General features: G+C 47.6%; 8 protein-coding genes across 8 annotated transcripts; 6 read left to right on the top strand and 2 right to left on the bottom strand.

Annotated features, from left to right (window-relative positions):
• Positions 1-1489: 1489 nt before the first annotated feature.
• BDV17DRAFT_282406 (uncharacterized protein) lies at positions 1490-2663 on the top strand (the record flags this gene model as incomplete). The annotated part of the gene is made up of 4 exons (XM_073760195.1): positions 1490-1722; positions 1773-2139; positions 2176-2259; positions 2307-2663. 4 exons carry the CDS (start codon positions 1490-1492, stop codon positions 2661-2663), a joined length of 1041 nt encoding a protein of 346 aa, XP_073614577.1.
• A 3994-nt stretch (positions 2664-6657) lies between these two features.
• On the top strand, positions 6658-7346 carry BDV17DRAFT_116614 (uncharacterized protein). The gene is made up of 2 exons (XM_073753945.1): positions 6658-6997; positions 7055-7346. The coding sequence occupies exons 1-2, from the start codon at positions 6797-6799 to the stop codon at positions 7295-7297; spliced, it is 444 nt and encodes a 147-aa protein (XP_073614576.1). The 5' UTR covers positions 6658-6796; the 3' UTR covers positions 7298-7346.
• Positions 7347-8347: 1001 nt separating this feature from the next.
• On the bottom strand, positions 8348-9636 carry BDV17DRAFT_116643 (uncharacterized protein). Its single transcript, XM_073753946.1, has 4 exons — positions 9494-9636; positions 8897-9447; positions 8612-8847; positions 8348-8543 (listed from the first exon to the last, which is right to left on the bottom strand). The coding sequence occupies exons 1-4, from the start codon at positions 9593-9595 to the stop codon at positions 8539-8541; spliced, it is 894 nt and encodes a 297-aa protein (XP_073614575.1). The 5' UTR covers positions 9596-9636; the 3' UTR covers positions 8348-8538.
• A 926-nt stretch (positions 9637-10562) lies between these two features.
• BDV17DRAFT_265664 (F-box protein) lies at positions 10563-12968 on the bottom strand. Its single transcript, XM_073758185.1, has 4 exons — positions 12834-12968; positions 11663-12782; positions 11213-11611; positions 10563-11159 (listed from the first exon to the last, which is right to left on the bottom strand). The coding sequence occupies exons 2-4, from the start codon at positions 12458-12460 to the stop codon at positions 10953-10955; spliced, it is 1404 nt and encodes a 467-aa protein (XP_073614574.1). The 5' UTR covers positions 12461-12782; positions 12834-12968; the 3' UTR covers positions 10563-10952.
• Positions 12969-19171: 6203 nt separating this feature from the next.
• BDV17DRAFT_116566 (uncharacterized protein) lies at positions 19172-20147 on the top strand. Its single transcript, XM_073753944.1, has 2 exons — positions 19172-19521; positions 19568-20147. The coding sequence occupies exons 1-2, from the start codon at positions 19276-19278 to the stop codon at positions 20027-20029; spliced, it is 708 nt and encodes a 235-aa protein (XP_073614573.1). The 5' UTR covers positions 19172-19275; the 3' UTR covers positions 20030-20147.
• Positions 20147-21171, top strand: BDV17DRAFT_116559 (uncharacterized protein). The gene has a single exon (XM_073753943.1). It carries the CDS (start codon positions 20265-20267, stop codon positions 20844-20846), a length of 582 nt encoding a protein of 193 aa, XP_073614572.1. The 5' UTR covers positions 20147-20264; the 3' UTR covers positions 20847-21171.
• Positions 21172-21534: 363 nt separating this feature from the next.
• BDV17DRAFT_265659 (uncharacterized protein) lies at positions 21535-23578 on the top strand. The gene is made up of 8 exons (XM_073758184.1): positions 21535-21777; positions 21826-22092; positions 22140-22275; positions 22330-22352; positions 22398-22435; positions 22484-22633; positions 22685-23077; positions 23125-23578. Exons 1-8 carry the CDS (start codon positions 21685-21687, stop codon positions 23564-23566), a joined length of 1542 nt encoding a protein of 513 aa, XP_073614571.1. The 5' UTR covers positions 21535-21684; the 3' UTR covers positions 23567-23578.
• A 427-nt stretch (positions 23579-24005) lies between these two features.
• On the top strand, positions 24006-24638 carry BDV17DRAFT_292231 (SANT/Myb-like DNA-binding domain-containing protein; the record flags this gene model as incomplete). The annotated part of the gene is made up of 2 exons (XM_073762327.1): positions 24006-24193; positions 24251-24638. The coding sequence occupies 2 exons, from the start codon at positions 24006-24008 to the stop codon at positions 24636-24638; spliced, it is 576 nt and encodes a 191-aa protein (XP_073614570.1).
• Between the last annotated feature and the right edge of the window lie 1793 nt (positions 24639-26431).

The raw sequence follows: 26431 nt of genomic DNA, 5'->3' as shown, positions 1-26431 counted from the left end.
TCTGAGCTTCGAATTCTGTACATAGAGCGCCAAGTAGATCAATATAAGTCTTCTGATTGGCTCACTGTTTTAACATCTTCCCGGAGCTTTTACGGAACGGAGTTCTTGTCGCGGTCTCCGCCCACAGTCATGTGAGCTAGTCATGTGATCACACCATATTGTCAGGTACCGGATTGGGAATCAGGTCATGTGACTACTAACCCGAAAATGACTTTTAAGGTGATGTTCTATTAACTACAGTCTGTACGGAGCATAGCAGTTCGAATAGGTAGCTAGAGGCCTCATTTCATCCTGAATAGGAGGTGTCATATCCCCTATCCCATATCACTAGTGTGTTTCCTTAGTGTATGGAGCAAGGGGCTGTACGGTCGACTTGGCTGAGTAATCAGAATATGAGGCCGTCACCGCTGACATCAGGACATGGGTTCTTCCCCTGTACAGTCTTAGTCCGCATCATAAGTAACTAACTAACTAGTTAATCTAACTAGTACAGCGCCTCTTTCGATTGCTGCATACAATATTGACGAAGGGAACACACTAATTATAATGACGGAGGAAAAGGGGCACGACACTCCTATTCAGGAACCTACCGAACAAAAAACTACGGGCGCCAAGGCCATCGCCCATCTCGTTCTAGTAGGTGAGCAATGCCGCTTTGAAGTCGCGCGACCTGGGTGAGCGAGGTGAGCTTGTGGGGTGAGTGGGCGAGCAGTGGGGGTGAGCGTCGCGCGACGCTCACCCCGATCGCGCATGACTGGGTGATTGGGGTAATCAGCCAAGGCGCCGTTCATCCTTCGCGCTAGAACTAGTTTCAAGATTCCCACTGAATGTCAGATGTAGACTTTTAATTGGCTCTTGAATAATTGATTATCATTGGCTCTCCTGGTAAGCTGATTTTCTCCTCGCCAGTTTAAGAGAGCAGCAACAGTAACCACTTCCGGCGCAGCTGCAACTTGACAGCAGCTGTTGAGAGAGTCTAATCCTTGTGCTTTTCCAATTATGCGTTTCATATCAGCTATACTTCTATTATCATTTCTCTTATTATACAAAGAAGCTTTCGGTACCTCTTGATGATTAACCTCAAGTCTGATTAAAGAGCAGCCCATTCCTTGGTACGCCAGCTGTGATAGCATTATGTGGTTTGATTGTGGCTTTGCATTAGTATTCTCGTGACGAAAGCACAAGACGAATTATTCAACCGCATTCGTGAATTTAGGCATTCTGCTGTCCACCAACTTCAGAAAACTGCTGTTATTCTAGAGCGTACGACCGAGAAATTGCATAAGAATTTTAGAGGCTTTAAATGACTCTGATCATTCAAGCAAATATGCAAATGTTTCTGCTCCTTCCACAAAATCGCTGCCAAGGCGGAATTTACGGCAAGGTAGAGCCACCACTTATGCGATCTGTGACCTCCCGCGTGCAGACAAGTTGTTTTTGACCATCATAGTCAAGCTTCAATTTTGCTGCAGGTTTTAATCGACATCTCATGGCAGATCAAACCACGCCGCCTGGGAGTTTCGTTAGTCCTATTCTAACACCTCCTCCAACTGATGGGAAACCCAATAGCTCTCGGATCCTTAACGCCTTTAAACGCCATCGCAGAGGCTACCGACCGTGCCCTTGGCTCGTTTTCCACCTCAACCCTGAGGCATACGACGAGGCACTTCGTCTGTTAAAAGCCAATACTGACCTGGGGAAATACGTCAATGATAGAGTGCGGTTAGTTAACTCTCTTGTCTTGTTACCGTCTATTAATCAGAGTCCTCCAGCTACGATTATGACCCATGCCGCTCGCGATTGACAATCCGAATGCCTACGCCCGTTCATGAGATATTCTGCGCAAAAGTGGTTAGGGAAATAACACATCAACTGGAATCGATTATAGAGAGTGGATGTCCGGAAAGTGATTTTGCGAAGAAAATCAACCATTTCGCGTCTTCACGAGTCAAATTACCCGAAGAAACGGAAGATGGGGGAGTGAAATATATTACACGAGAACCAGACGCGTCCTTTGGGCATGACGAGGCTCAGTTTCCAGGTGTAGTCATAGAAGTCTGCTACTCTCAAAAAAGTCGGGACATAAGAGACATTGCTGATGACTATATCTTGTGCACTGATGGTAGCATCAACGCTGTGGTATGCCTAGATATCGAGTATGGAGATTCGAAGGAGGCTACTTTTTCTATTTGGCGTCCTGTATATCGCAGGCGGAATGGGGTTGAAGTGTTTGAAGCTTCTGCCGACGTGAATCAACTGGTATGCTTATTAGAAATTTTCAGGTGTTGTTTGCTTACTTGAGCTAGGTGTTCCGAACGCGTGATGGGCAGTCGTGCAACACAAGCGAACTACGGCTTAGCCTGAAGGACTTTGCAACGGTGGATCTCACAAAGAACTATCCGAATTTAAGTGAGCATGAAATCATGATATCCTCGAAACAGCTCTGCGAATTCCTTCAGCGAGCTGAGTCGAGACAAGCGACTCAGGAGAAGTGCGTTGGCTCTACCAACCGTATTCCTCCAGGAGTCCAGAAGCGTCGCAGACCTGTAACCCCAGAATCGGACACACAATCTGAGGGACGAGAGGCAAAGCGAGGTCGGTATGATGGTGATGACGATAGTGAATACTATCCTAGTTCATCGCCTGTAAGGTTGAGCGATTGAATGGAGCATAGTACTTGCTGAGTCAATAGGTATGCTTTTTACCTGAGCTAGGTCAAGGAGCACAGGCTAATCGAGTTAGTCCCCTGTTCCGCTATAGCACAAACATTCGTGCCCCTCCCAACAATCAGCCCTATTATCTTTTCATTCGGTAACCGTGCGGCTCTATACTGCGGCGCCCGCGCCTTTTCACTCCTCGCATGAATATCAGCTCCGCTATTGAGTAGTAGTCCGATTAGCATGCGGTATTCGTTCAGCTTATCCCTTAGGAAATGGCGATCAGCAAGAGATAACGGTCGTGAAGTGGCGAAGGCAGGAAATAATGGCGCATCAAGAGGGAAGACCACGCGGCGAGTGGTATACAACAGACTTGGTGTAATCATCGACTAAAGGTAGCGGATCTTTTCCATGTCTCTAATGCATTGTGGCTAGAATCTCATTCTTAGTCAGATTCTTATCTTCTTATGGTTTTTAGAAGGTTTGACATTGCGAGGATGACGCTTTCTGCTGTGGCATACCAAGGAAAGCCTGGCTTATCACGCTGCTTTAATGAATACACATCAACATTCTGCGCCCTTCCAACTGTCAGCCCCGATTTCATGATGACACTGAAGCCGAGGAGCTCGGGATCATACAACCAGGCCGGGTACAGATGCCGCTACCGACGCAGACACCACCACTGCCACTATAAACGACGACGGGTGATCAAGACTCCTGTCCATCGGATCTGCTGTTTGCTCTTCTTTGCCCTCATTACGCTCGCATTAGAGCTTGGTGGAGATAGCCAGCTTCCGGCTTAATCCCGTTACCTCTTGTTCCTCACATAATCCGTTTCCTGTTGACTGCCAGATCCAGTATCTGCCACCTGACAATGAACCCAGCTCAGCCGAATAACTATAAGATCCAGCTTATGGAAAACCGACTGTGCATCAAGCTGGCCGTGCTGTCACCGGCAAGTGCCCACACTCGTCACCGTTGCCTGCGCGACGCGCAAATTCACTCATTTAACTTGAGCATGCAAATTTTAAGCCCAACCCCAGTATTACTGTCTACAGAAGCCTCTGTTCTTCCCTCCATCTCATCTAACTGTGAATTCTGCGGAGTCAACGCTTCCTTCATAAACAACCAGTCAGGCCGTCTTGCTCTTACCACCCACTTCCATCATATACTCCACGGACTTACTGCCATACCATAACTCTAGCAAAACATTCCCTACCGCGGCCATCAAGACTGCCGAGAGAACCTCATCTGCTTCAGCAACACAACCACCCAGGGCCAGCCAACCAAGTCTTAACACCACAGTACCCACGGGAACCCCAGTAATTGTTAATCACCGAACAGCAAACCCACCACCCCTACAGAAACATCTGCAGCCCAACCGCATTACCACTGGTAACACCATCCTCCGAGTTTACCACCTGTCCAGCCCTTCTCCCGCTGACCAACATATCTAGAGAATGCGATAATCTCTATTACTGCAGCACCATTTCTTCCGAAGACAACACCCAAGCCGCGCCTCGCTTCCCGGAATTCCCACAAGATATTACGACCTCGGCCCCGGCCCAGATAGAGTCGGGTACTCTGCCCAACTGCACGGTCTACGTATATGTTGAATGCCTTAGCGCAAGGAGTGGCGTCTTTCGGCTAAGCCAGTACTAATGTAGTTACTATCGAGAATATCAAGCTGTATAAGTTCGAACAAATGCTTCAGAAACAGTCTCAGTTTAACCGCCACCAACGCAAACTCGTATACGATCCCCATCGAGTATCAAGAGGAGAACTACCTGATGAAGTTATCGAGATTTGGACTGACGAATCTTTATTGCGGCAGTCACATACATGCAGCCAGGACAAGTTATCTTTTATATTGTTCTATGCGGGGCCGGTACGCCAAAATATCCCCTATACCCTGCTAATCCCTCGTTACTGACCTATAACCTAGGGAACAACCAGCGAAATCATCCTCGTCCCTCAACAGACTCCGTTCCATCCTCTACACAGAGACTACCAGGGCAAACCGTGACCACAGGCCCAGACCCACGGAAGAGACACCACAGCCCTGACAACGCCGCAGAGACCGCGGGTAGTCTGTCACACCCTGATCTCGTCTCGGGTTTATAGCAACTAACCCTGTGATATAGCTCGTCAAAGGCGGCTCCTATCAACGGATATGAGCGACGAGGCCGGGCGCCGGCTTAGGGAATTCAGTATCAGTACCAGTAAGCAACATGCTCAAGATTCAATCCGGCAAGTGTCATCTATCTAACTAGACTTTCCAGAAGTCAGCGAGCGGGGAGGCCATGAGTCCAATACCCACGAAAATCGAGGATGCCCTATGCCCAACCCAGGTTTTCGAACCAAATTCAACACCAATACTCTTGGCCTGATTGATTTTCCCCTTGGTAGTACCAGTATGTACCATATACCTCTCAGCCGGCTCTGTCGAATTATTTGGAACACGTACTAATACTAAATAATGCCGCACAGGCCTGACACCCCCTCCACGCGACCATACGGATATCCTCGATTAGAACACCATCAACGATGACCATGAAAATGAGGACTATCCTGAGAGCACCAACTCCAATTCGAGAATAGAGAGGTCCTCTCGAGAATATCGCAACCGATCCCGCACTCCTACCCCTAATACTGACACCCTACTACCTTCCCCAAATGACCATGGTTCTCAGGTCGGCCAGCCGAGCGAAGAGAATACTGAAACTGGAGGTAATGAACAACAGCCGAGTGGTGAAGAGGATACCCTGGGAGTGTCGATGGAAACCCGGGACCGCGAGAGGGAAGAGGAGGAGCCTCTCGATGACATGTATGAAGGAAATGTTAGTAAAGAAAATCTGCTGCAGCGGCCCAACTGGAACCTTGACGAAGCTTCCTGTGGCCTAATTGTCATCACCTCCCCCCACAGCCACGAGAACTGGGTTAACCGCGCCGCCACAATTACCCATCTATACGTCTTACCCAGAACAGGTTTAGGGTCCAAATATCAGTTTCAGCCTCACAAGATCCGGTGTTTAACATGGGCACGGGTATTCCGTGACGAGGGCCATACGAACAAAATTTCGGCGGTCACACCACCACGGCCATGCTTCAGATACCCGGAAGACCTCCTTGCTGGGTCCTGACCGGGACTCCATTTGACAAGAGTCCTAGTGACATACTGCCATATATCGAAGTTTTCGTACGACCTCCCTGGCACTCACATCCCGAACTGCAGCACTGTACCCCAGAGGCCCTAAAGAGTCTCAGCCGAGATTTTAACCAAGTCAAGACAAACTCCACCAACCGCATTGGCTCATATTACGGTCTTTCGGAGCATGGGGTTCGCGAGAAAGAATCAGGCTTAGCCCTGCTCCTCACCATTCTTTGAATTAGCATAGGCTTGAGATGTCAACGTGAAGTTGAAGTGAAGTTGAAGTGAAGCCGACGGGAAATCTGGCGGATTGCATGGGTGAGCAAGCGCAAGGGTTTAATTAGAGTGTGAAGGGCCAAATGATTTGGTAATCAGTGAGAGTCTGTTGGATGTACTCCTTCTCTTGACCTGTCCCTTTTTCACATTCACCATGTCTGTAAGGGTTGCCTTGGGGAAGATAAGATGATGATATTCGGAAGCGTGTGTCGCGACCGTATCTAACTAGCTAATGATCCCGTGATCTGTCATGTGACAATGTCTGCCGTACCAATCTATACGTAATCTCTTCGTCATCCGATTCGGACTCACCACTAGTAGCCACCTCTGCCGCCCACAGGATGATCCTCCTCTAACGGTGGTCAAGCGACGCCCGGACTGTAAAGTCGTCATTCTGTTTACAAGAGCTCGTGATCGATTCTTTGATTACTGATTACTTCAAGACTGCATTTTCATCCGCCCACCTGCGTTCGATCATCAACCGAATGCAAATCCGACCTGATGCTTGGCGGAGACATTCGGGCACCAACATTATGAGAAGGCGGTCAAGGCCTATGCAATAAGCTTCAATCTTCTATCCCCCGCAGATGCCCCTCAACAATGCTCTTCTAACCTAGTTGCCCATCACGCGCTATCTGATCGCTTCCATCTGTCTTCCCTCCCATTTTACCCGAAAAACTGAAGCTCTTATGCTATAGGCATATTACTAAACATGTCATCGAGCGGGAAAGACGTTGAAGCGATACCTAAAACTGTTGAGCTGAAGGATTTGACAACAAAATGTTGGTCCGAAATCTTTGCTTTCTTCCATTCTCTACGCCCGGAACACCCCAGCACTATTGCGCTATTTGAAAGTACGCCCGGGTTTTCTCCGATCGTGAGTGATGTACTGAGTCCAGGCGAATATTCAAAGGTTCGCCCTTAGTCCTGCCCATCATTGGCTTCTAAATTTTTATTTAACATTCCATAGGTTTCTTACAAAGATAAACCGAAGCTTATCTCGAAATATAAAACCCGGGGCCTTGTCTACTTCCCTAATGAAAGCTCGATTGGAAAGTCGCCGACAATACTGATACCTCTTTACATTGGCGGCACTGCATGGATTGACGGCAGAGCTGTAGAGGCAGACCACTACTATCATATATTCGGTCCATCGAACATCGTTGTTTCGGAGAGTGGGAAGCTGGCTGCGGTGGTGATAATATACGGATAGGGTACACTTTGTTGTTGATATCGTGCTGTGAATTGGTCTACTCTTCTGTGTACTACAACCTTTTTATATTTCCTGGATTATAATTCTATAAACAATTTTAGTAAGTGGCCGCCGCCACTCCAGAGTGTAGAGCCTGAAAAGGATATCCCGTAAACATACAACGCTCAGACCCGATACCACTTACCCTTGCATCGGAAAAGGAGGCATCGACATTTGAGTTGCAGCCTGAATTGCTGTGTGCCTCCGGAGGATCACTTATAGTGTCCAAAACAGGACCCGTCGACTGGAGATCATCAGGCAAACGGAAGCGAGAATCACTTGTATAGGCCAAAACAGGCGAAAAGCCCATAACAGAGTAATCGCAGTGCTGGTAATTTATATTTCGCATGGCGTCATCTGTATCGACTAGAGGACTCGCATACTGAAGGCTAGTCGTCAATCGCGTTTGGAAGGGTAAATTACTTGCAACATTGGCCTGCTGATTGGAATAATTCTGATATCCAGCAGTTGAACAATCATGATGTGTGGGCAGCTGATATGCTGTGTTTTGCAGAGCGTCATCAGTGTCTACCAAGATGGTTCCAGGGTGATCGTCGATCCGGTGCAATCGTGGATCTGCGACGTATGGTATAGTGTCTAGACCAGGACCTGAGTCATGAAGAGCGTGATGCTGGTTACCGTTGAAATGATAGGCCGTGTTTTGCAGAGCTTCATTTGTGTCGACCAACATAGTTCGAGGATAGCCATCGGCCCGATGCAATTGTGGGTTTGTGACTTCTGGTATATTGCCTAAACCAGGGTCTAAGCGGCGAAGAGCGTGTTGTTGGCTACCGTTAAATTGGTAGGCCACGTTATGCATTGCATCATCCGTGTCAATGAGACCTGTCGTTGGAACCGAGGTATAGAATATGGAGGGCAAAGAGATGTCGCCACTAGTCGGAGATGAGTTTTGTCGGTCGTTTTGCCATGCTGTCCATCTTTCTGGTTCCGGGACTGCTTCGGTGATGTCTGGTTGGCTGCTTAAATCCAACGACGACTCCGACGACCCGATTCCATTATCTATTCCAGCCTGTTCCGTAGGATGCTGTGCTTCCCCTCTGCGTTTCTTTCTGGATTCATCGGTAGTTGTTTTCTCAAGGCGCTTCTGGCTTCTCTGAGTTGCTGCGGCGTACCGAATCCCCCCTAGTTGGGACTGTTCGGATTGTCCTGGCGGGGATAGTAAGGTGCGGGCATCGGTTCTATCATGCTGAGAAAGACCTGACGAAATGTAAGCAAGAATGTCCAATAAAGCAAGGATTGAATAGGGCTTCTTACGCGGAACTGTTGTTACAGTCATGGGAAAACCCTCAGGTTGGGTGTACTCCAGATTGAACTCATTCAACTTCTTTTCCCAGAAGTCAACAACCTTCGTCGCAGCCAATGAAACAGTCACAGGCCCATGATCGCTTAGCCCAATGATAGTTGACGACACCTCCCTAATATCTGTATCAAGTAGTAATTTCACACATGCCTCATGCACTTCCCCAGAATACGGTAGTCTATTCTCCCATCTAACCCGGTCAGCTTAGACTATAGTGGCCTTTCTGGGGAAGTACAAACATGTTATCGCCAATATCGGGCGGAAGGCAACAAAGTGAGCCAATCCCAATTTTGTCGCATAGGGCCTGGTACTTCTTTGCGGCGGAGAACAAAGAGGGTAGACGCTGAGATATCTCTTCCTTATCATCGCTGACGCATTTTGAAGCAATTAAAATGTCGGTGACTTGCTTATTCAAGCTCTCCGTACCAATGCCTTTGAACTTCTTTGATAGAGTCGCGAGAGGAATAAGGGATAGCCTCCAGCGAATTTTATCGGCCATTCGCCTTTGTGCAAGAAGATAGAGAGATGCAATGTAAGAGCCGGGTGAAGAGTCTGGCGAGGAACTTGAGACATTAAATAATGTCGCTGGTTTCTCATACCATTTCAAAAGTTCTTTTCCTAAGCTTGAGTCGAAGCTAGGTCCTGGTGAAGCCCATAAGCTGCTAAAAGCTCTATGACTGATTACCTTTTCTTCACCGTATTCCTGTTTTTTTCTGTGCATCTTATCATGCACTTGTTTCTTGAGCCAAAAGGGAACTTCCTCTAAGAGGTTGGAAAGAAGTGTCCGAAACTGAAACTGTTAGTGAAAACAAGGTACGACGGTAGGTAAGTCTTACGTTCTCATTATGAAGGATATCATCAATCCTCCCCTGCGCATTTGGCCGCTGGCAGGCAGTGAAAATTTCCTCCGCAACCTCTTGACTGATTTGTACGCCCATTATTGATCGAAGGGTACAAGATCAGGGACGCGAGAGAAAAGGGGGATGGGCGGGGTAATTGCCAGATCAACTTAATCGGAGGTTCGCCAAGCTTCTTCCGGCCCGTGTGGACCACATCTGGACGTGGTCAAGGAAGTTGTTGGCATCCTGTACGCCTCAGGCACCAAGTTTTGTCGGAACATACTGCCCTCCGGTACCGCCTGCCCCTAGGGGTTTGACCTCGCTTAGTCATTACTTAGTTAACTAGGGTCGCGGTCTCCAGCTGCTGATTAGAACCAATCACACATTCGTTTCCCACAAGTTTTGTGGGAATCGATGGATGCCTATACTATTGGGTGGCCGGTACGGCCAACTGTCTAACTACTAGTAGTTAACTAGTTAGTTAACGTATATCCCGGGTGATCCGTGGTTCCCGGGTAGTCCGTAGGTGCTGTATTCCATATAAAATAGCTATTTTTAATCTACTATATCTCAACAACCAAAGGTCCAAAGGACTAATAAAGAAGTTTCTAACTTAAAGATACTATTATATATAAGATATCTAGCTTATTAAGAGATGACCAAGCGAGGTCGACCCTTATGGGCAGGCGTCACCGGAGGGCAGTATGCTCCGACAAGTTTTACTCGGGGATCACTCGCATCTACTTTGGGAAATCCAGAGATTTCTATATGGCCGTACGCTCACATATCCCATAGCCTATCAGAAGGCCTGCACGGCGAGATACCCACGCTAACTGGAAACAGTCCCACACGATTTCGCTTATAGAAGGATTGTCCCGCCAGACAACAAGATTATATGCCTTATTAGATTCTAGGAGCATGTCGAGCTGTTGTGTCTCGACCAGTCAAACCGCTCTAAGGAGGCCTGAGCTCACGGAAACGGAGCTCTGCCGTTAGGTATTAAGTAATGCTGGCTTCCATTCCCGCTTGCTTTAAGAACTTTAAGCGCTGTCGTCCTTACTCAGTCTCGAAGTCAGCGTAGAATACAAATCTTTACACGTTTCTTGCTTCCCTCCGGAACTATCTACTTCTCCCCTCCCTACAGCAGTCCTTTTTGGTTTGTGTTGAGGCACGAGGAAGGATAAAGGTTTGGACAAAGAGGCTGAACCAATTGAAGGCGGCGAGCGTGTCTTCAAAAGCTTTAGGGAATCCATTTCGTACCATAAACTAGCTCAGGAAGCATTGTAGTAATTGATCCAATCAAGTCTTTCTGCAGGGATCACAAGTACTTCTTCAAGGATGATCTCTTGATACTTGCCGTCGCAGTACCAGTGATCCAGAATGAAAACGTAGGCTTAGGGTTGCAGTCTAGATATAACGCTGAAACGGTCTCTTCATGCCTCCAAAGAAGGATCACTCAACTCTCGGTAGAGGCTTTGTTGATCCTATATAAATGATCCAAAGGGAGAGCAGCGCATATTATGCCAACTGATTCAATATAGATGGCCCCGAAGCGGAAAAATAATCCTCCAATATAGTAGCCTGACGGTGGTTGAAGACTCCTCATCGTTGCATAGGTTCCAGGTTGCGAACAATGCAATTGACGATTGTAGCTGGTTTTTAGCTGCAGAGATATGAGCTTATGTAAACTCTAAGGTATAAGAAAATGAGACTTACTGCTATATCAAGAGGTCCGACGTCAGATGTCCAGACATCGATTTCGGTCAAGACTTCAGCAGGTACGCTCAAGGTCATGGATTTTAGTTCAATCCTGCATGTACCCACAGAGTATGTCATTGACGACCGCTGTATAGACACTCCAAAAATGCCTTTAAGGCCCTCACTAGAGTATATTGAGATTCTCTCTAAGTCCTGACCGAACCAGAGAGCTTCAGTTGTGAAGTTGCCAAACTTGGCTATAAGCTCAGCCTCACGTACAGGATGTTGTTGAATATAGTACTCTTTGGAGATATATCCGCAACCAAGAACGGGTATATGCTCTCCTCTTATCAGCAGTGTTTCTGCAAATGAGCAGGGGCTATCAAGACACCAACTGACGTGCCGGAATTTGAGCGCCTGTTATCAGGTGTAAGTCGCCGGATTTTATGCATACGCTGAGTCTCTCACATCATAGACAATTTTGATCTTTTGACAGCCCTGCTTTTGAGTAAAGCCTTCCCACCATGCTGAAGTACCGGCTTTGGACAAACCTTTGTCAGTGCCCCATTCCAGAAATCTGACTCCAAGCGCATCCACCGCAAATTTGATGGTGTTCATCGCAGTGGTTAAACATTGTTTGTACAGGAGCCCTGTCTTGTTGCCAAAGAAACAATTTGCTGTTCCGTCCTGGAATCCGATCCCACAAACATAACGACGGCCGTTGAGCATGATACTGTTGACATCAATTGCCTTGACGTGATCAGGAATTTGCAGAGTTGCTTCGCGCAGTCCGAAATGGTGGTCAAGTAACTGCAGAGGGGCTCTTGGATCCAACGTCCTCTCAGCAGCGCAGTCTTGACCAAGGTAGGGTACAAGTGCAGCAATTCGTGCAATCTTTGACACCATCTCCCACCGCGTCTCTAACTCGTGGTGACCTGCGATAGAGAACTTTGCCGCAAGCGCAATAACTAGCTTGCGTTCATCATTTTCGTTGCCGACTGTATCACTGCAACGGTAGAAATAGTGCGGGTTCTGTCTACAGAATGCAGTGGCGTACAGCAAGGCCTGCTTGCTAGTCAAAAGGAATTGAATAACATCCCATGGCGTAAGACATCCTAAAATCATCAAAACTACTTCAAGGGGTAGCCGCAGCCACGCAAAGCCATTGGAAATGACCGGTGCTGGCTCAAGCCCTATTCGATCGGCCTTGGAAAGGTGGTTCTGTGTTATGAATGGCTTAGATGGATCCAGATATCCTAAGAACATGCCATCAGACAAATCATGTACTTCAAGTAGATTTACTTTCCTGAGAAGTCATATTTTTCATAGATTGGGAATTTTCTCTGTCGGTCAGGTTGAAGAGCCTGGCAGAGCTTAAACATCTGATAGGGTTTGATGGTCATTTTCGATAGCCCACGAAGCAAGCGGTCGCAAGACACATGCACGAGGAAGGTTTCAACAGCTGTAAATGATGAGGAGGGATTATTTCTCATCTCCGTGTTTCGACCCTCTCTTCTTGACTGCTGATAATACGACTCCTTATTATATTGAAGGAGACCAATCTCAATATGGTTGTCCTTCAATAAGACTAGTTGATTAAGTCATATTTTCCTCTCAAGAAGGGAAATAGTGACCCTACCTGTGATAAACTCCTTCGTCCAGTCTGGCTCACCTATCCAACCAAGACAAAGCATACATTGGGGTGAGAATTGGAATGGCGCCATTAATACTCGAGATCAAGCGTTGAGTTAAGAGATAGTATAGTAGTAATTATTGTGGCCCAATTTATCTTCAGAGAGAATCAAAGAGGAGAACACGACAGCAGCAACTAGGATCGCCAGTCTGGGAAATCAAAGTTCCGCTCCGGAAAACTTTCGACCAATGAAGAACTAGCAGCTTTGAATCATAAAATAGATAGAGAGCCCAAAATGTTCAGACAAATCAACGGGTATGAGAACTTGATATGCCAAGCTATGTTGAATAGTAAGGCAAAAGGCAGCTGTAGACTATGTCTTTAAAGATGGCCACGCAACTTATCTTCGTCGTGATAAAGATACCCGTTTTCCCATCTCCATTTATCCTTGTACTTCATTGTTAGCTTACCATCCAATTGAAAAGAGTAAAAGGTATCCTTATAATTCGAGAGCTTCCCAACGTCGGTGTATTCATTAAGTGTGTTTTGCGCGTGCAAAGTACCTCGCAACTGAGCGGCGTCGTGATAAAGGTATTCACCTTCCGCTGTCCACTGATTTTGGTATTTCATCACCAGCTCGCCATTCACTCTGAAGGAATAAAAGTCTGCTAGGACTGAAAGTATCCCAACATCCTGGTACCTGGAGCGCTCCGCAGTCGACGACATCGATTCTCGCGATTTCTTCCTCGACGCCTGACCAGGTGGCTTATCTTCGCTATGGGCAGTCTTTCTCTTGCCCTTGGGGTCTGCAGGGGAAGCACTGGTTCCGGTTTCACTTCCCCTCAAGGCACCCTCCGGGCCGCGAAGAGCGGAACGCGTGGGAAGGGGAGCCGAGTACATGTCTAACTGTTTCCGATATTCCCATATCTCTTTCAGTACTTGATGAATTTTCTTTCCATCCGTCTTCAGATCCCAGTAGGACTCCCGTTCGGAGACATGCGAGGCCCCAGAGAAGGTCATGTCTTCAAGATGACCGCTTTCCCTTGAGAAACGAAAAAATCGTATCTTAGTACCATATCCTGTAGCACCATATACAGTGGGATATTTGGCAAGCCCACCCCGTCCAATGTCGAGGTAGCGGTCGGCATATTCTTGGAGCTGTGCTTCCAATGCGCCTGTGGAACTGACTTTATGACGCTTCAGCTCTGCTAGAAGCACGAAAATCAAGTTTGGCCCAGGTTCGTTGTCGTTATCATCATAAAACCCAACAGCGACGTCAACAGCTTGCAGGCTATTGTCCACTTGCTGTTCACCATAGACAGATAGAGTCGTGCATCTCAAGTATTCGTTCAGAAGATCTTCGAATAAAGGTCTGGTTGCTGTCTCGCGAAGTGCTGGATTACTGGCTTTCTTGTATCCATGTCGTAGCTGCGATGTAATAAGGAGGTCGTCGGTGGGCGAACTTGTCGCGATCTTGGGTTGTGAAGACATGTTTAGCTTTGTCCGGTTTTGAATGCTTTCGTGAGGAAAATTCTGAAATGACGAACGAGCAGCTACCTGACAGATAAAGAGCGATGGTGCTTTTATATTACTGCTGAAATCATCCAGTCATTCTAAAAAGGTTAGAGCATAGTTCCGCCGCGATGAATAACCGCTGTTGGAACAATGCCCGTGCTGTCGATAAATACTCGCCCCAGCACATCCCCAATTCTTGACTTGCAGCTGCTCCGTGTATTCCAACCAGACAAATTGGATATTCATGGTTTCCCATGACCTACAAGGATGGGGTATTCTTAGAGTATGCATTAATGCAATATAGAGCGGCAGTGCTTTTACTCGAAGCTTCGTATCAAATCCTACACCATACAATGCGGCCTGCTACGGTCCAGATATTGTGGCCAATGGAGTTTCGGAGAGCTACGTGGTTGGCCAGGGAGGCGGACTCTAAGTAATCAAAGGGATAGAACGTCTTACAGAAGGGAGTGTCGCACCGAACACGAAGACACTATACCAGCCTATCAGTTTCGAAGATACAGAGGGCAAAGAGGACGCAAGGATGCAGGGAACACGAGGGTGGAAGGATGCGAGGATGCGGACTTGCAGTAGCCTTGGGAGGTTTTAGAACGTGATGTGGAAATGTCTATCCCCTACTTAGTTGTAGGCGATAACCTTCATGACATTCGGCTTCGTTACCTCCTCACTGGTCAGATGCCCTAGGGGGGATTGAATAAAGATCTGCTTTCTAGGCCTGTCAGCACGAGTAGAAGAGCGGATGCTGATTTGGTAAGCGAGCTTCAGCACCGGAATCATTTTGTCTTCTACAGAAGGTGTGCGGGATCTAAAATCAAGAATACCTACCGGTCCGTCCTACATCACGAGATCGATCGAGTCGTTGTTCCTGTGTCACTTAGAAAATTAAATGTCTGGAATTAGAGAGATTGAAGTTCTATTCTCCTGGTTTTCAATCTATCTCAACAGGCTTCTCAGTACAAATGTGCCGCTTCTAGGAAACAACCTGCTCTCCAACCAAGGCAGTATCTGCCACTTGAGCTTGTTCTGTTCTTGGCTTCCATCGCTAGTGGGAGGATTAGGGTTATCAGCTTTGATTTATTAAAGAAATCGTATTCTCAGACCTTTTTGGATAGCGGGAGGATTGTCTCCGCGGGTTGTTGTCTCCAATGTCTTTGATAGAGCATTATGGGGAAAGAAATACACCAGTAGATCACAAAAGGGAGAGCAGTATAAAAAAGTAATATAGGCCAAAGGTAGAGACATAGAGAAACATAGAGTCCGAAGAAAATAAGTGGCCACATAATTATGGTTCAGAATGGGAACGATGGAGACTGGGTAGGTCAAGGAGTTTTCTCCTAAGTAGCGCACGGCAAGCAGGACGCCAGGTATAAAAGGTAAACATGGAAAATTTATGACGAATCCAGGACTGGAGTATTTCTTTGGAAAGTAGCCAACCGAAGAATCTTAGAAAGAAGAATAAAAAATAGAAGTTAGGTTGTCAGGCGGGAGGTGTTCTCGGGCTCGTACAGTTTAGGAAGGTGAGGGTTCTTGGATATAGCGTATGTATAAGGAACAGAGACCCAGATTTCCCATTGATCATGAGAGAAAAGCACCAGGACGTGGTCATGTTCAGACGTTGGAGGGGATCCAAGCCCTATGAAATCGTAATGATCAAGGCACACTGAGACTCGGAGGTGCACGTCGATTGCAGCCCTGGAGCGGTTATGTCGAGTAGGAGGAAGCCAGAAAGAAGCCATGCGATGGCCATGATATGTGGCACAAATTTGATTGTCGGGAGGTAGATCTGCACCGGTCTTGATGGCAGTTTTCTGAACTGTCGTATCTTGCTATCCGCAAGGGTGCATTAGCGAGGAGAATGGCTGCCATATGAATGGTACTTACAGGGTCATCCTCCAATGGAGGCTTGTTGTTTAAGGAAGGCCAGTGATTTTGGCGTTTACTGCCGCAGGAAAAGAAAGCTTTCAGGAAATCCATGCGCGCATTGGTGTTGATTCCCTGTTAAGATGCTGACAAGCCACGACCACTTTGCTGTACTAAAGAAAGAGAATGCAAGAAACCATCTAAATACAAAGGTTCAAACAATTTGCGGCGAGACTTTTGCAAGGCTTGCATCTTTATGGACTTCGTGAGTGGAGATCTTGCCAAGAGAAATCCTGTGCTCTGTAAACAAGCTAGTAGTGGGGCCGCTGTTTCCACTTGTTCCTGGTGAGCCGATCTAAGCCAAAAGCGTAAAATTCCCTGCCCGTGGCAGGGAATTTTACGCTTTTGGCTTAGATCGACGGTGCGGAGGGGTTGGCGTCGACCTACTGGATTCACTAGTACAAGGACCAAACTCTAGAACCCCAGTACTCCAAGTAGACCGCCTCACAGCCTGCAACAATGCTGAAAGTCATAATCAATATCATAACATAAGGCTAGCTAGCCTTGTCTTCTGTACTAGGTGCATAGCTGCACTGACCTGCTCTAGCCATGGGTTTGAGAGACTGCAGGCTCGTCTAAGTCTGTTTATCGAACACATCAAGGAGAAATCCTTTCGCCAGGATCTTGGACCGTGGCACTGTGGCTTGTCTCAATCTATCGCATGTTTTTGGGGCGAAGATGATTCCCAGGATCCTGAACCCTCATGCGTTGGTGATGTTGGGCATGTGTCTAGGCCTCCCAGTCTTATTGATCCTCCTCAATATTCTCATTCCAGCTTTGCATTCACAGACAAACAGCCAGCAATCTCCGCCAGACCCCAGGGTATTCATCCAGTCCTCCCATTCGACCTTGTCGCGTCTACTTACAGTCTTAGGCTCATCAGGCAGCTCTGTGAAGCAATTCTCCGAATCTCCATGTACTACCGAAGCGAGATGACTCTCGAAGACCCAGAGAAAAGATCAGTAGCTAACCTTTTGTCTGAGTACTAGGCGAGAATCGACGGTACTCGAACCTAGCTTCCATACCCCTCTCGATCACCCTCCTTCGAACGACTCTGTCGACCTACCGCTAACCGAGTTCTTTTCTATTGCTGTTGATTCGTCAATTCACCTCTCCGGCATCTCGGCTCCGACAATGCAAGGTTTTCCGGAACCGTATGTCTATATACGGAATCTTGGAGCTCTCAAAGCCTGCTTAATTCTAAATGCTATTGGACGAAGACATCCATTGTAGTCGGTAATGAGCCACTCGAACCTGTGGGAGAGACGCAAGTATCTGCATCCGAGCGCCAATCGCAGAGTTCCATCATTGGCACGTTGGACGACCATGATGAGGGGGGCAATATTGATAGCTGATCTACGCTCATGCTACCAAATCCCGATCACCACATACCGGGCCAAGAAGTCGAAGAGGTTTCTGCCAGTGATTAATGCTAAGGCGACAAAGCAAGGCTGCATGAGATCTGGAGCGCACCTGTCCCCCACGCCAACTAGGATATAGTTCTATGTCTCCCTCTTTTCCCGCCTTACTCTTTCTTTTCTATCATTCTATCTATTCAACTGTTTCTTAAACCTTGGACTGCTAGAATATACTTCTTGTTTCCTTGTTTCACACCAGCGAAAAACGTGAGCAATCCTGAGAATCGTTCACTACATTGGCTAATATCCTCTCTTTTCAAGATGTGTTTCTTCGGTCGAGTCCAATACAGTTGCGAGTATACCGAGCCCAACCCTCGCCGTGTCCGATGCTTGAAAGCTACTTCTTCCGACTGCTTGAAATTAAATAACAAGGAGATAATACCGATGAAACATGCGTGCGAACACTGTCCTAAATGTGCGAATGTACGCAAGCAATACCAGGATTCCTGTTTCTATAGCATTCTCTGACGACTCTAGATGCCCGCTGCCAGAACCACCTTCTACGGCATAGCGGCGCTCTTGTCTGAAGTCCACAAGGACGGGCTGGATAATACCGGATCTGTCCAGGTACCACGTACAGTACATATGGATGCGGCATTGCTTTGTTTCACCGAGAGAAAAGTAGGATCCTTAGCTTCTTATGCGCGGAGTTCTGGGCAAACAAGCTTCTCGAATAAACAAGAGTATGTTTGGATCAAGCGACAATATTGTTGAAGCTAACCTCTGACAGTCATGTGGTTATCCCACTTTACCTTCTAGATAATCTAGAAGCCTACTGTGAGCGGAATGTAAGTCAGGCACCTCGTGGTTTAGAGATCCCTTTGTGGCTAATTAGGGGAAGCCTGATATCAGAGCCAAGGTGAACGACGCGGTAAAAAAAGACTTCCAGATACCAGTCTGAGGCTATTCGGCTTAGATTCTCACTCCAATTCCTGTAAGTAACGGACTGCTGTTCTAGTCCTGGTTTTATTCTACCAGGTCACGGACTAGTTAATGAGCGAGCTTGGTCTGGCGTTCTAGATAATCTACCGCAGGTCTTAGTTACTCCTAGTTCATTATCAAATACCTACTTGCGCCATTAAAGGGGTTCTCGAAGTGCTGTAGCTTGTCCTATAAGTTGCCCTATAGGCTACCTTAATCCGCAGGTTGCCAGTACTGCCAGCAAAATACCGTGAACTTTCTTCCTAGGATTGTTCCCTATACTGTAAGTAACCGCAAGATCTATTTACAGCCATATCCTCCCAGATGCCGCTGTCGAATTGCCGGAGAGGCGCCTATGACACCAGCGGAGTCACAAAACCAGGCGCGCCGCCTCCACCGCCGAAATGAACGCCCGGCCAAACCGACCTGACGATATGTTGTTACAGTACTCGGGATGCACTCACGGGCAGGAGAAGAAGTACGTTTAGCAGGGACAGACGCGCACACACGCAAATAATTATGTAAATAGGATCATATACGTCTGCTATATAAGGGGAGCCTGTTTTCTGCTTTGTTTAATATACCGCATTGTATATTCCTCTTGCCTCTGGCTTTCAGGAACCGATTACTCATCTTAGTCATCTGCCAAGCACAAGATGGAGGACAACGCATATCTGGAGCACGACCTCAACTTTGACGCAGTGCTGGAGCCCGGATATACAAAAGCTATGGAAACGTCGGGTTATATTTCTTTCCTAGTCGGACTTCCATCTGTGGATGATGTGGGTAATGTGCAGAAAGTATTTGATGAATCTACAAAATATACGGGGTCAGGAATCATGTTCTGCAAAGGTGGGCCCGAGTGCAAGACATTCCTCAGAACTCACCATGATGACACAGAGGTAAGGCTCTGAGACCTGGCTAGAGTATTTCCACTCACGTACATAGGTTATGAGCTTTGTGCTAAAGCGGTTTGGAGTGAAGAAAGAGCTGGCTCTCTTCGGGATGGGTCCCATGATTATCGAATTCCAGCCCCAGGATGTTGCGGATCCGGACCCAAAGAAGATCGCGGACTCCCTTGCACCCCGAATAGCCCATCCTGTGCACTCTTCTGACGCGTTATCCCTATTTCGGCCTTTGAATGGGGTGGGTCAATGGGATGGGGGTCTTTTCGCTATCTATGGGTCCTCTCATCATCAGTCACAGGAAGAGTTTTCCAAAGGCGAGAAGGATATTCATACCGTGGAGGCACACCCCAGCTGTGTACTGGCATTATCTGGTGGGTTGAAAGTCCAGCCTTCGGCAGGAGGAGGACTTCGGATGGTCTGGCAGGGATTTTCAACACGACCTGCTCTGGGTGATATTACTAATCCTGAGGCGTTCGAGTTCATGACCGGACGCATCCGATGAATGGACGGCAAGCCCATGAGACAATCAGCCAATCTTAACTATAGAATAAGTACTTTTTGCTTGAAGCCGGACTTGCCGCGATGCCAAGCCTTTTGCTCGCCAGATTGACTCGCCCCTGTGGGGCTCACGCGACGCAACATGGATCTGAACTAGCCTGATAAAGTATAATACCGAATTCAATTATCACCCCAACTTTCCTTGAAGTGTTCTCCTGAAATTGTTCTCTGAACTCGACATGAGCCAGAAGCGACGGAGGATCACTACGGAGGAGGTACTCCGGGAAGCATTGTGGCGCCTCTCCCGGACTGAGTTATACTTTGCAAAAGATTTATCCCCATTGATCTACGAGGCCCGCGCGTCACAGCACAATCCGCACTCGACAGGCCAATTCATGCCAAGCGATGAGAGGTTCCTGGAAAGCCAAATCCGTCCGTTGTTTGAGGCGAGGTCATGGGCAATCAAAGAGGAACAGTCTATGAAAGGCCAGAGCAGGACTGAAACCTCGAATACCAAACTTCCTAACCATTCCGGACGAGGAAGAGATCTTTTGCGGCAGCAGGGCCTGACTGATTTGTCCCATTCTGAGACTCAATTAAAAAAAGGCCGCAGGTTACGACGAATCGAGAAGGGGTTGAGCTGCCCTGGGATTTCTTGTGTCCTCCTACCGGTGTACCCGAAACTCCAGCGTTTACTACGGACTCAAGAAACACAACTGATACAACTATTGAATACTGGCGGTTACCCAGAGTTACTGGAAGTTGGGTACATTCTCTCCCCAAAGCTAGGCATATATCAGAACTATTATGAAGACAACTAAGGTTCGTGCTACCTTTTGAGTGCTTTATTTAGCCGCGGGTCCTTACGATTTCTAGCACTACTTACTGACCCGCTCCGTGCTAAAAGAGCAACGCAATCAATTCGGCCAAAGCATGGGATGGGACACCAAGATTTACGAGTCAGCTGCATCTCCAGAGGGTTCTACGTCACTTTGCGGCTGACTGGAGTTGGGCAGGAGCTTCAGGACAGGGGCACGACAGAATCATGTAATCATCCGCTACTCATAATTGTGATCTAGAGTACTGCCTCAAATCAAATCTACACGAAGGGCACCCTAGTCAAATTTGAAACTGTCTTTTCATGAATGATCCTCGTGGCTAGGGGCTCCCGCTAGTAACTGGGACCCTTCCTGCAGCAAATCTCTTTACCTGCACCGATTCCCTTGGTCCTGTCCAAGAATCTGGCGTCCATCCATACGTCCTTCCCAAGATCTAGACCGCGAGATAAACTTTGTAGAAATAGCGCCAGCGGGAAAACAGAAGAGGGTGGTGGCGCGGGTCTAATGCAGGAGCAACCCAATGGATCCTAGTTAACCTGTTTGAGCTCATCTGGCTGACAGCCTTGCACAAGTGCTCACAAGACTCAAGAAAAGCTCGCTTACAGCGCAGGACTCGGACATTCCGTGATTTCGAAAAAAGCACATACCTTTCCGGGAAAGCGTCCCACATCGGCGATCCTGTGTCGTCAGTCCGCGCGAGCTTTTTCAGGTCGAGCCATCATACCCCAGTCAAGGCGCGCATAATACGACAGCCTTGCCCAAGTTATCGCTGCTTCGGCTTCTCTTCCACTCGCTCTTCGGCAGCTGGTGCGATCCCACCATGAGTTATTATAGTGCAGCCTCCTGCGACGACCTGCGTGGCAGAGGTGATTATACCCTGTTTCCATATTCTTTCTATCCAGATAACAGAATTGTGAGAGACTCTCTTTACTTCATGTCCATTTATTGATATTGTTGGTAGGAACCCGTTGGCACGCTATCACCCTCTACGCCACCGCCATCACCACAGTCGGGCAGCAGCATTCTGCTCCGCAGAAATTCGTTTGATACAGATGATGGATACGACTCCCCTGGCTCTAGTCTCTCGTGCGTGACCTGGGCCTTTAGGCCCGTCCCACCTGCTCACGGATACAGAACCGAGACTCTCAATGAAGATCCCTACGGAACCACATGGTTATGTGGCAGGCGATATCCGGAGATAGATACATATATATGCCCTGTTGACCTGGCAAGTACGTCGTCAAGTTCACAGGCAGTGACTCTAACATCTTGAAGCTTGAGATCGACCGACACTTCCGTCAATCCATAGCCACGAAGAACTATCTTGGGAAGTTGATACATGGACCGGTGAAGGACCCCAAAGTCATTCTTGATATTGGTACCGGTGCCGGGTACTGGGCTATGGAATTTGGTATGTTCTTCTTGTTTGCCTAATCAGTGGCGCTCTAACTAACAAAGCTGCTAGCTGATACTTTCCCAAACGCAAGCGTAAGGACATCGCAGATCTTGGTGGTACCTGCTGACCGGATACAGGTGTACGGGATTGACCAAGTATGCATGCAATCAGAATGGTCTGTAAATAGAATCAGTATGACCGTCCAACGCTGAGCTTTTTATAGGGTCCCTCCCAACTGTTCCTTTATCTGCGACGATCTGGCCCAATCAGATTGGCATCAAGCTCGGTTCTGCCAGAACGCAGACCTGGTACGAGTGGATAAGATATTTGGCGATATTCCATTCTTGATGTCTGTCTTGAAGAGCGCCTATGAGTAAGTCCGTGGAAACGTACCACAGAATCTCTGCTAACTTCATGCGTTCAGCTGCTGTGCACCAGGCTGCGTGGTAGAGATCAATGACTTTGCGCTTCGACTAGGGAATTATAACGAGCAGACCCCTTGCCACCAGTTCTATCGAGACCTGAAAGAAGCTTATCGACGAGATAACCGAGTCTTGGATCTTGCCAATGCATACCAGCAGATATTGGAGGGCATTGGATACCAGCAGGTGACGCGTGTGATTCGAGAGATACCACTAGGTGCCCCGCGGGACCTGAAGCAAGAAGAGGTTTATCAGGCGTGGCTAGCTGGCCTTGAGACAATTTCTCTGCGATTGTTCTGCAAGCATCTTGATAAGAGCCCTGAGCAAGCATTGCTGGATATTGCCCTTGCACGCAAATCGCTGCAGCAAGGAGGAATCAAAGGAAACCTGGTCATGTCAGTACCGCCCTCCTCTTTTCTCGGCTAAGCTCACTGTCCAACAGCGAAATTGTTTACGGAGTGAAGCCAACCATGGAGTCACCTATAAACGTGGCTGTCCATGGGTTGCTTCATACTGCAGCGGCCGCCGGGCAAACTCTGACTGTCCAGGAGTTACTCAGCCATGGACACGACGTAAACGCCAGAAACGAGTATGGGCAGACTCCGCTACATCTAGCAGCCAAGCACGGCTATCAAGAAGTAGCAATGGTGCTTTTAGACAAGAATATTGATCTGAATGCTGTTGACCATGAGGGTTGGACTGCACTTCATTGGGCAGCGAGAGAAAATCGGCTGGAACTGGTACAGGTCCTACTTGCTGATGGACGTATTCAGCCCAGAATTGGTAGGGAAACTCCGCTTACTGTTGCTATGAATTTGGGCCATCTTAAGATTGCAATCATGATCTTTAATATAGAACTGAGGCTTGGCTTGCGAGAAAACTAGACGGGGGACGATTAAGCTTGTTTATATTCTATTCTTATTTAATTATATAATAATATTATCTGAGATTGACCGTAGCACAACTGTAAACGATTGAAGAGTATTGTAGTAGAGTCTTTGCCACGGGACGTGTACCCGGCTACATAATGTGTTGTAGGAATTCGGATTATTTTAATTAACTTATTTTCTTTTTCCCACACGAAACTTTAATGACTCGATGAACACCTGTCTTCTAGCCTCGCAAGATCATGCATGTCGCGAGCGCGAGGCTGAGTTGGATATTGGTGCCAGCGAAGCCTTTCCGTGTTCTATTGGATACAATCTCTTTGAATCCGTCTGTCAGTTTATGAAATCTAGCGTGCGCCGTGGAGGTTGTACATTTTCTCGCAGCAATGATAGCTCCTCTTCTACCTCAAAATCAGACACCCAAGCATCAGCAGCAATGGCTCCTAGAAAGCAGTGGTCTCGTGAGGAAAGCATCCAACTTATCGAGCTGCGAAGCAAACGCATGATATGGCGGGATATTGCCAATCAATTACCCGGGCGAAGTGAAATAAGCTGCCGCCTTCATTATAGAAAGCAGCTGGCGGCCAAAGACAAGATGGGGCAACTCACACGGCTTTACAAGCGGTACCCATTCTAAAGAAGTGGATATTTTGAGTATTTGATTACTGATATAGAAAACAGGCATAAAGCTGAGATGTGGTCGAAAATAGCAAAGGAGATGGAAGTTCCGTGGGAAAAGGCAGAGGCCATGCATTGGCGACTGGCCCCTCGAGCTGGCGAGGTCTCTTCCTCAGAATCCAGTCCAACAATCGGTTCTCCTTACCTTCAGCGAGCATCCAGCCAAGATCTCCTCGCTGGTGTCACCGCCGCCGATGAGCCCCCATTTCCATCTTCGCCGCCTCCTCATCCACCGCTACAGTCTTTCCATGATCGACTGGCCGCCAACGCCGATGAGCCCCAATCTGCGTCTTCGCCGCCTCCTTCTTCTCATCCTCAACTACCATCTTTCCAAGATTTTATTGCTGGTGTCCCCGTCGACCATAAGCCCGTACTCGCCCCTTTGCCGTGACTTTTTTCTCATTCTCAGCTGCTCCGTCGATGAGATTATGATGAGTCTGTAAAGACACATGCACCGGGCAGGGAATATGCCAAAAAGAAGCAGGAGCCTCGTATCACGATCGTCGACGCCAGTAATTTACGGTGTGGCCTGGAACAGCTGTGGGGAGTGGGAAGCTGACAGGGTAGTCTGTCCAGCCCTTGAACTCAGCTGCTCGAGAACCTTTCGTCATGCGGTTTCAGATTGCTTATTCAACGAGGCGTACTAGACGGACTAGGAGAGATTAAAGCAAAAAAGAGAAAATATTCTATTGGATAAGAGCAGGTTCCCTTCACAGTCCAGCAAGAACCCGCTACCGGCGCTAGCAGCTTTGGCATTCTCCTCCAAGCGAAGGGTTAGTGCACCGATAGTCCAAACTTATTATATATTTGGCGTGATCCCAGTCTTTCATCTTTGCTTCCATACTACAAGCAAGCTTAATATTTTCTTTAAGTCCTGCCATCAATCATTTTTGAAACGTCATCCATCAGCCTGACCATCGTTATGCGTATTAAGCCAAGCGTCTGGGAAAATCATAGGGCTCACATCACTGAACTTTATCGGGACAAGGAGTGGACTGTCACGCAAATCATAGGGAAACTCCAGTCCGATAACTTCAAACCTAGGTGGCTATTGAAACAAACTCCTTATCGACTACGTTATTCTGATAGGTATTAGTGAGGCTTCACTTAGGTCTGTCCTGAAGAGATGGGGTATCACAAAGCCATCCCGTAAGAGATACTCTTACCAAAATAACAGAGGCTCCTTGAGCGCAAACAAAGACAAAAATAAACAAGAGGAGCAATACTCTAGAGACTCCAGCGCGCCTTTAGCCACAGTCAATAAGAACCTGTCCTTAACAATGACAAATCAACTCGCTAGCGAAGCACAAGGCTACCATCCTTACACCCCGCCACAGTTTTTAAATAACGCCGCCATTGACACATCCAATGTGGAAAATTTGGAATTCAACAGCATTCCAAATGATATGACAGGGGGAACTCTATGGAACATCGGTTACTATAATGAGGACACTCTTCACTACCCACTGAGTTCTCAATATGCTGTATGTTTACCCCTCCCTACTGTCTCTGGCTGATCAACAGACGCGCATTGCCTTCGCATCATCGACAACCAATACTGAATTACTATTTCCCAGTGCCCATCAGATTCCCATTCCCCTAGCCACCAGCATCCATCTCCGCCAGCGCAGGACATTTTTCTATCGTTCAACATAGCCGTGAACCCAAGTTACCCCACGCCAGAATTCTGCCAATTTCTTCTTCCGCAAGGGGTAGACCATTCGCAAGTACATCAGCAGTCACAGCTTCCAGTGAGCGGTAGCTGTACTTGGTTTAACCAGTCATGCGCGTTTGAGCCGATTTTCCCTGGTCACATCTTCAGTCCGCGTATGGGCCAAAGCCAAAATACCCCCCTGACTCGCCAGCAACAGTCCCAGATGACACAAGAGATTATGGTCTGGCCGTCTCCAGAAACGTGCCAATATCTGAATGGCACAACTGCTTCGCCGCTTGCATCCGTACCTCAGTATGATGTAGGTCTCTAAGAAGTTACCTGCATTGGCTGTTCTGGATGCTAATACATTGCCTGTTCTAAAACAGAGCACTTGTGAAGGTCCGGAATCTGGGTTTGGTTCTCCTAATCCCACTATTGTCTCCTCCCTATCCAAGCCGGACTCCTACACACCTCCAGCCTCGAGCAGCATTAACATCATCAACTTGGTCTCTTTCCCCAACAACAATCCC

The sequence above is a fragment of the Aspergillus undulatus genome (assembly GCF_047715775.1).
Source record: "Aspergillus undulatus strain CBS 261.88 unplaced genomic scaffold BDV17scaffold_31, whole genome shotgun sequence".
Lineage (NCBI taxonomy): Eukaryota > Fungi > Ascomycota > Eurotiomycetes > Eurotiales > Aspergillaceae > Aspergillus > Aspergillus undulatus.
This window is presented reverse-complemented; position numbering and strand designations above follow the sequence as displayed.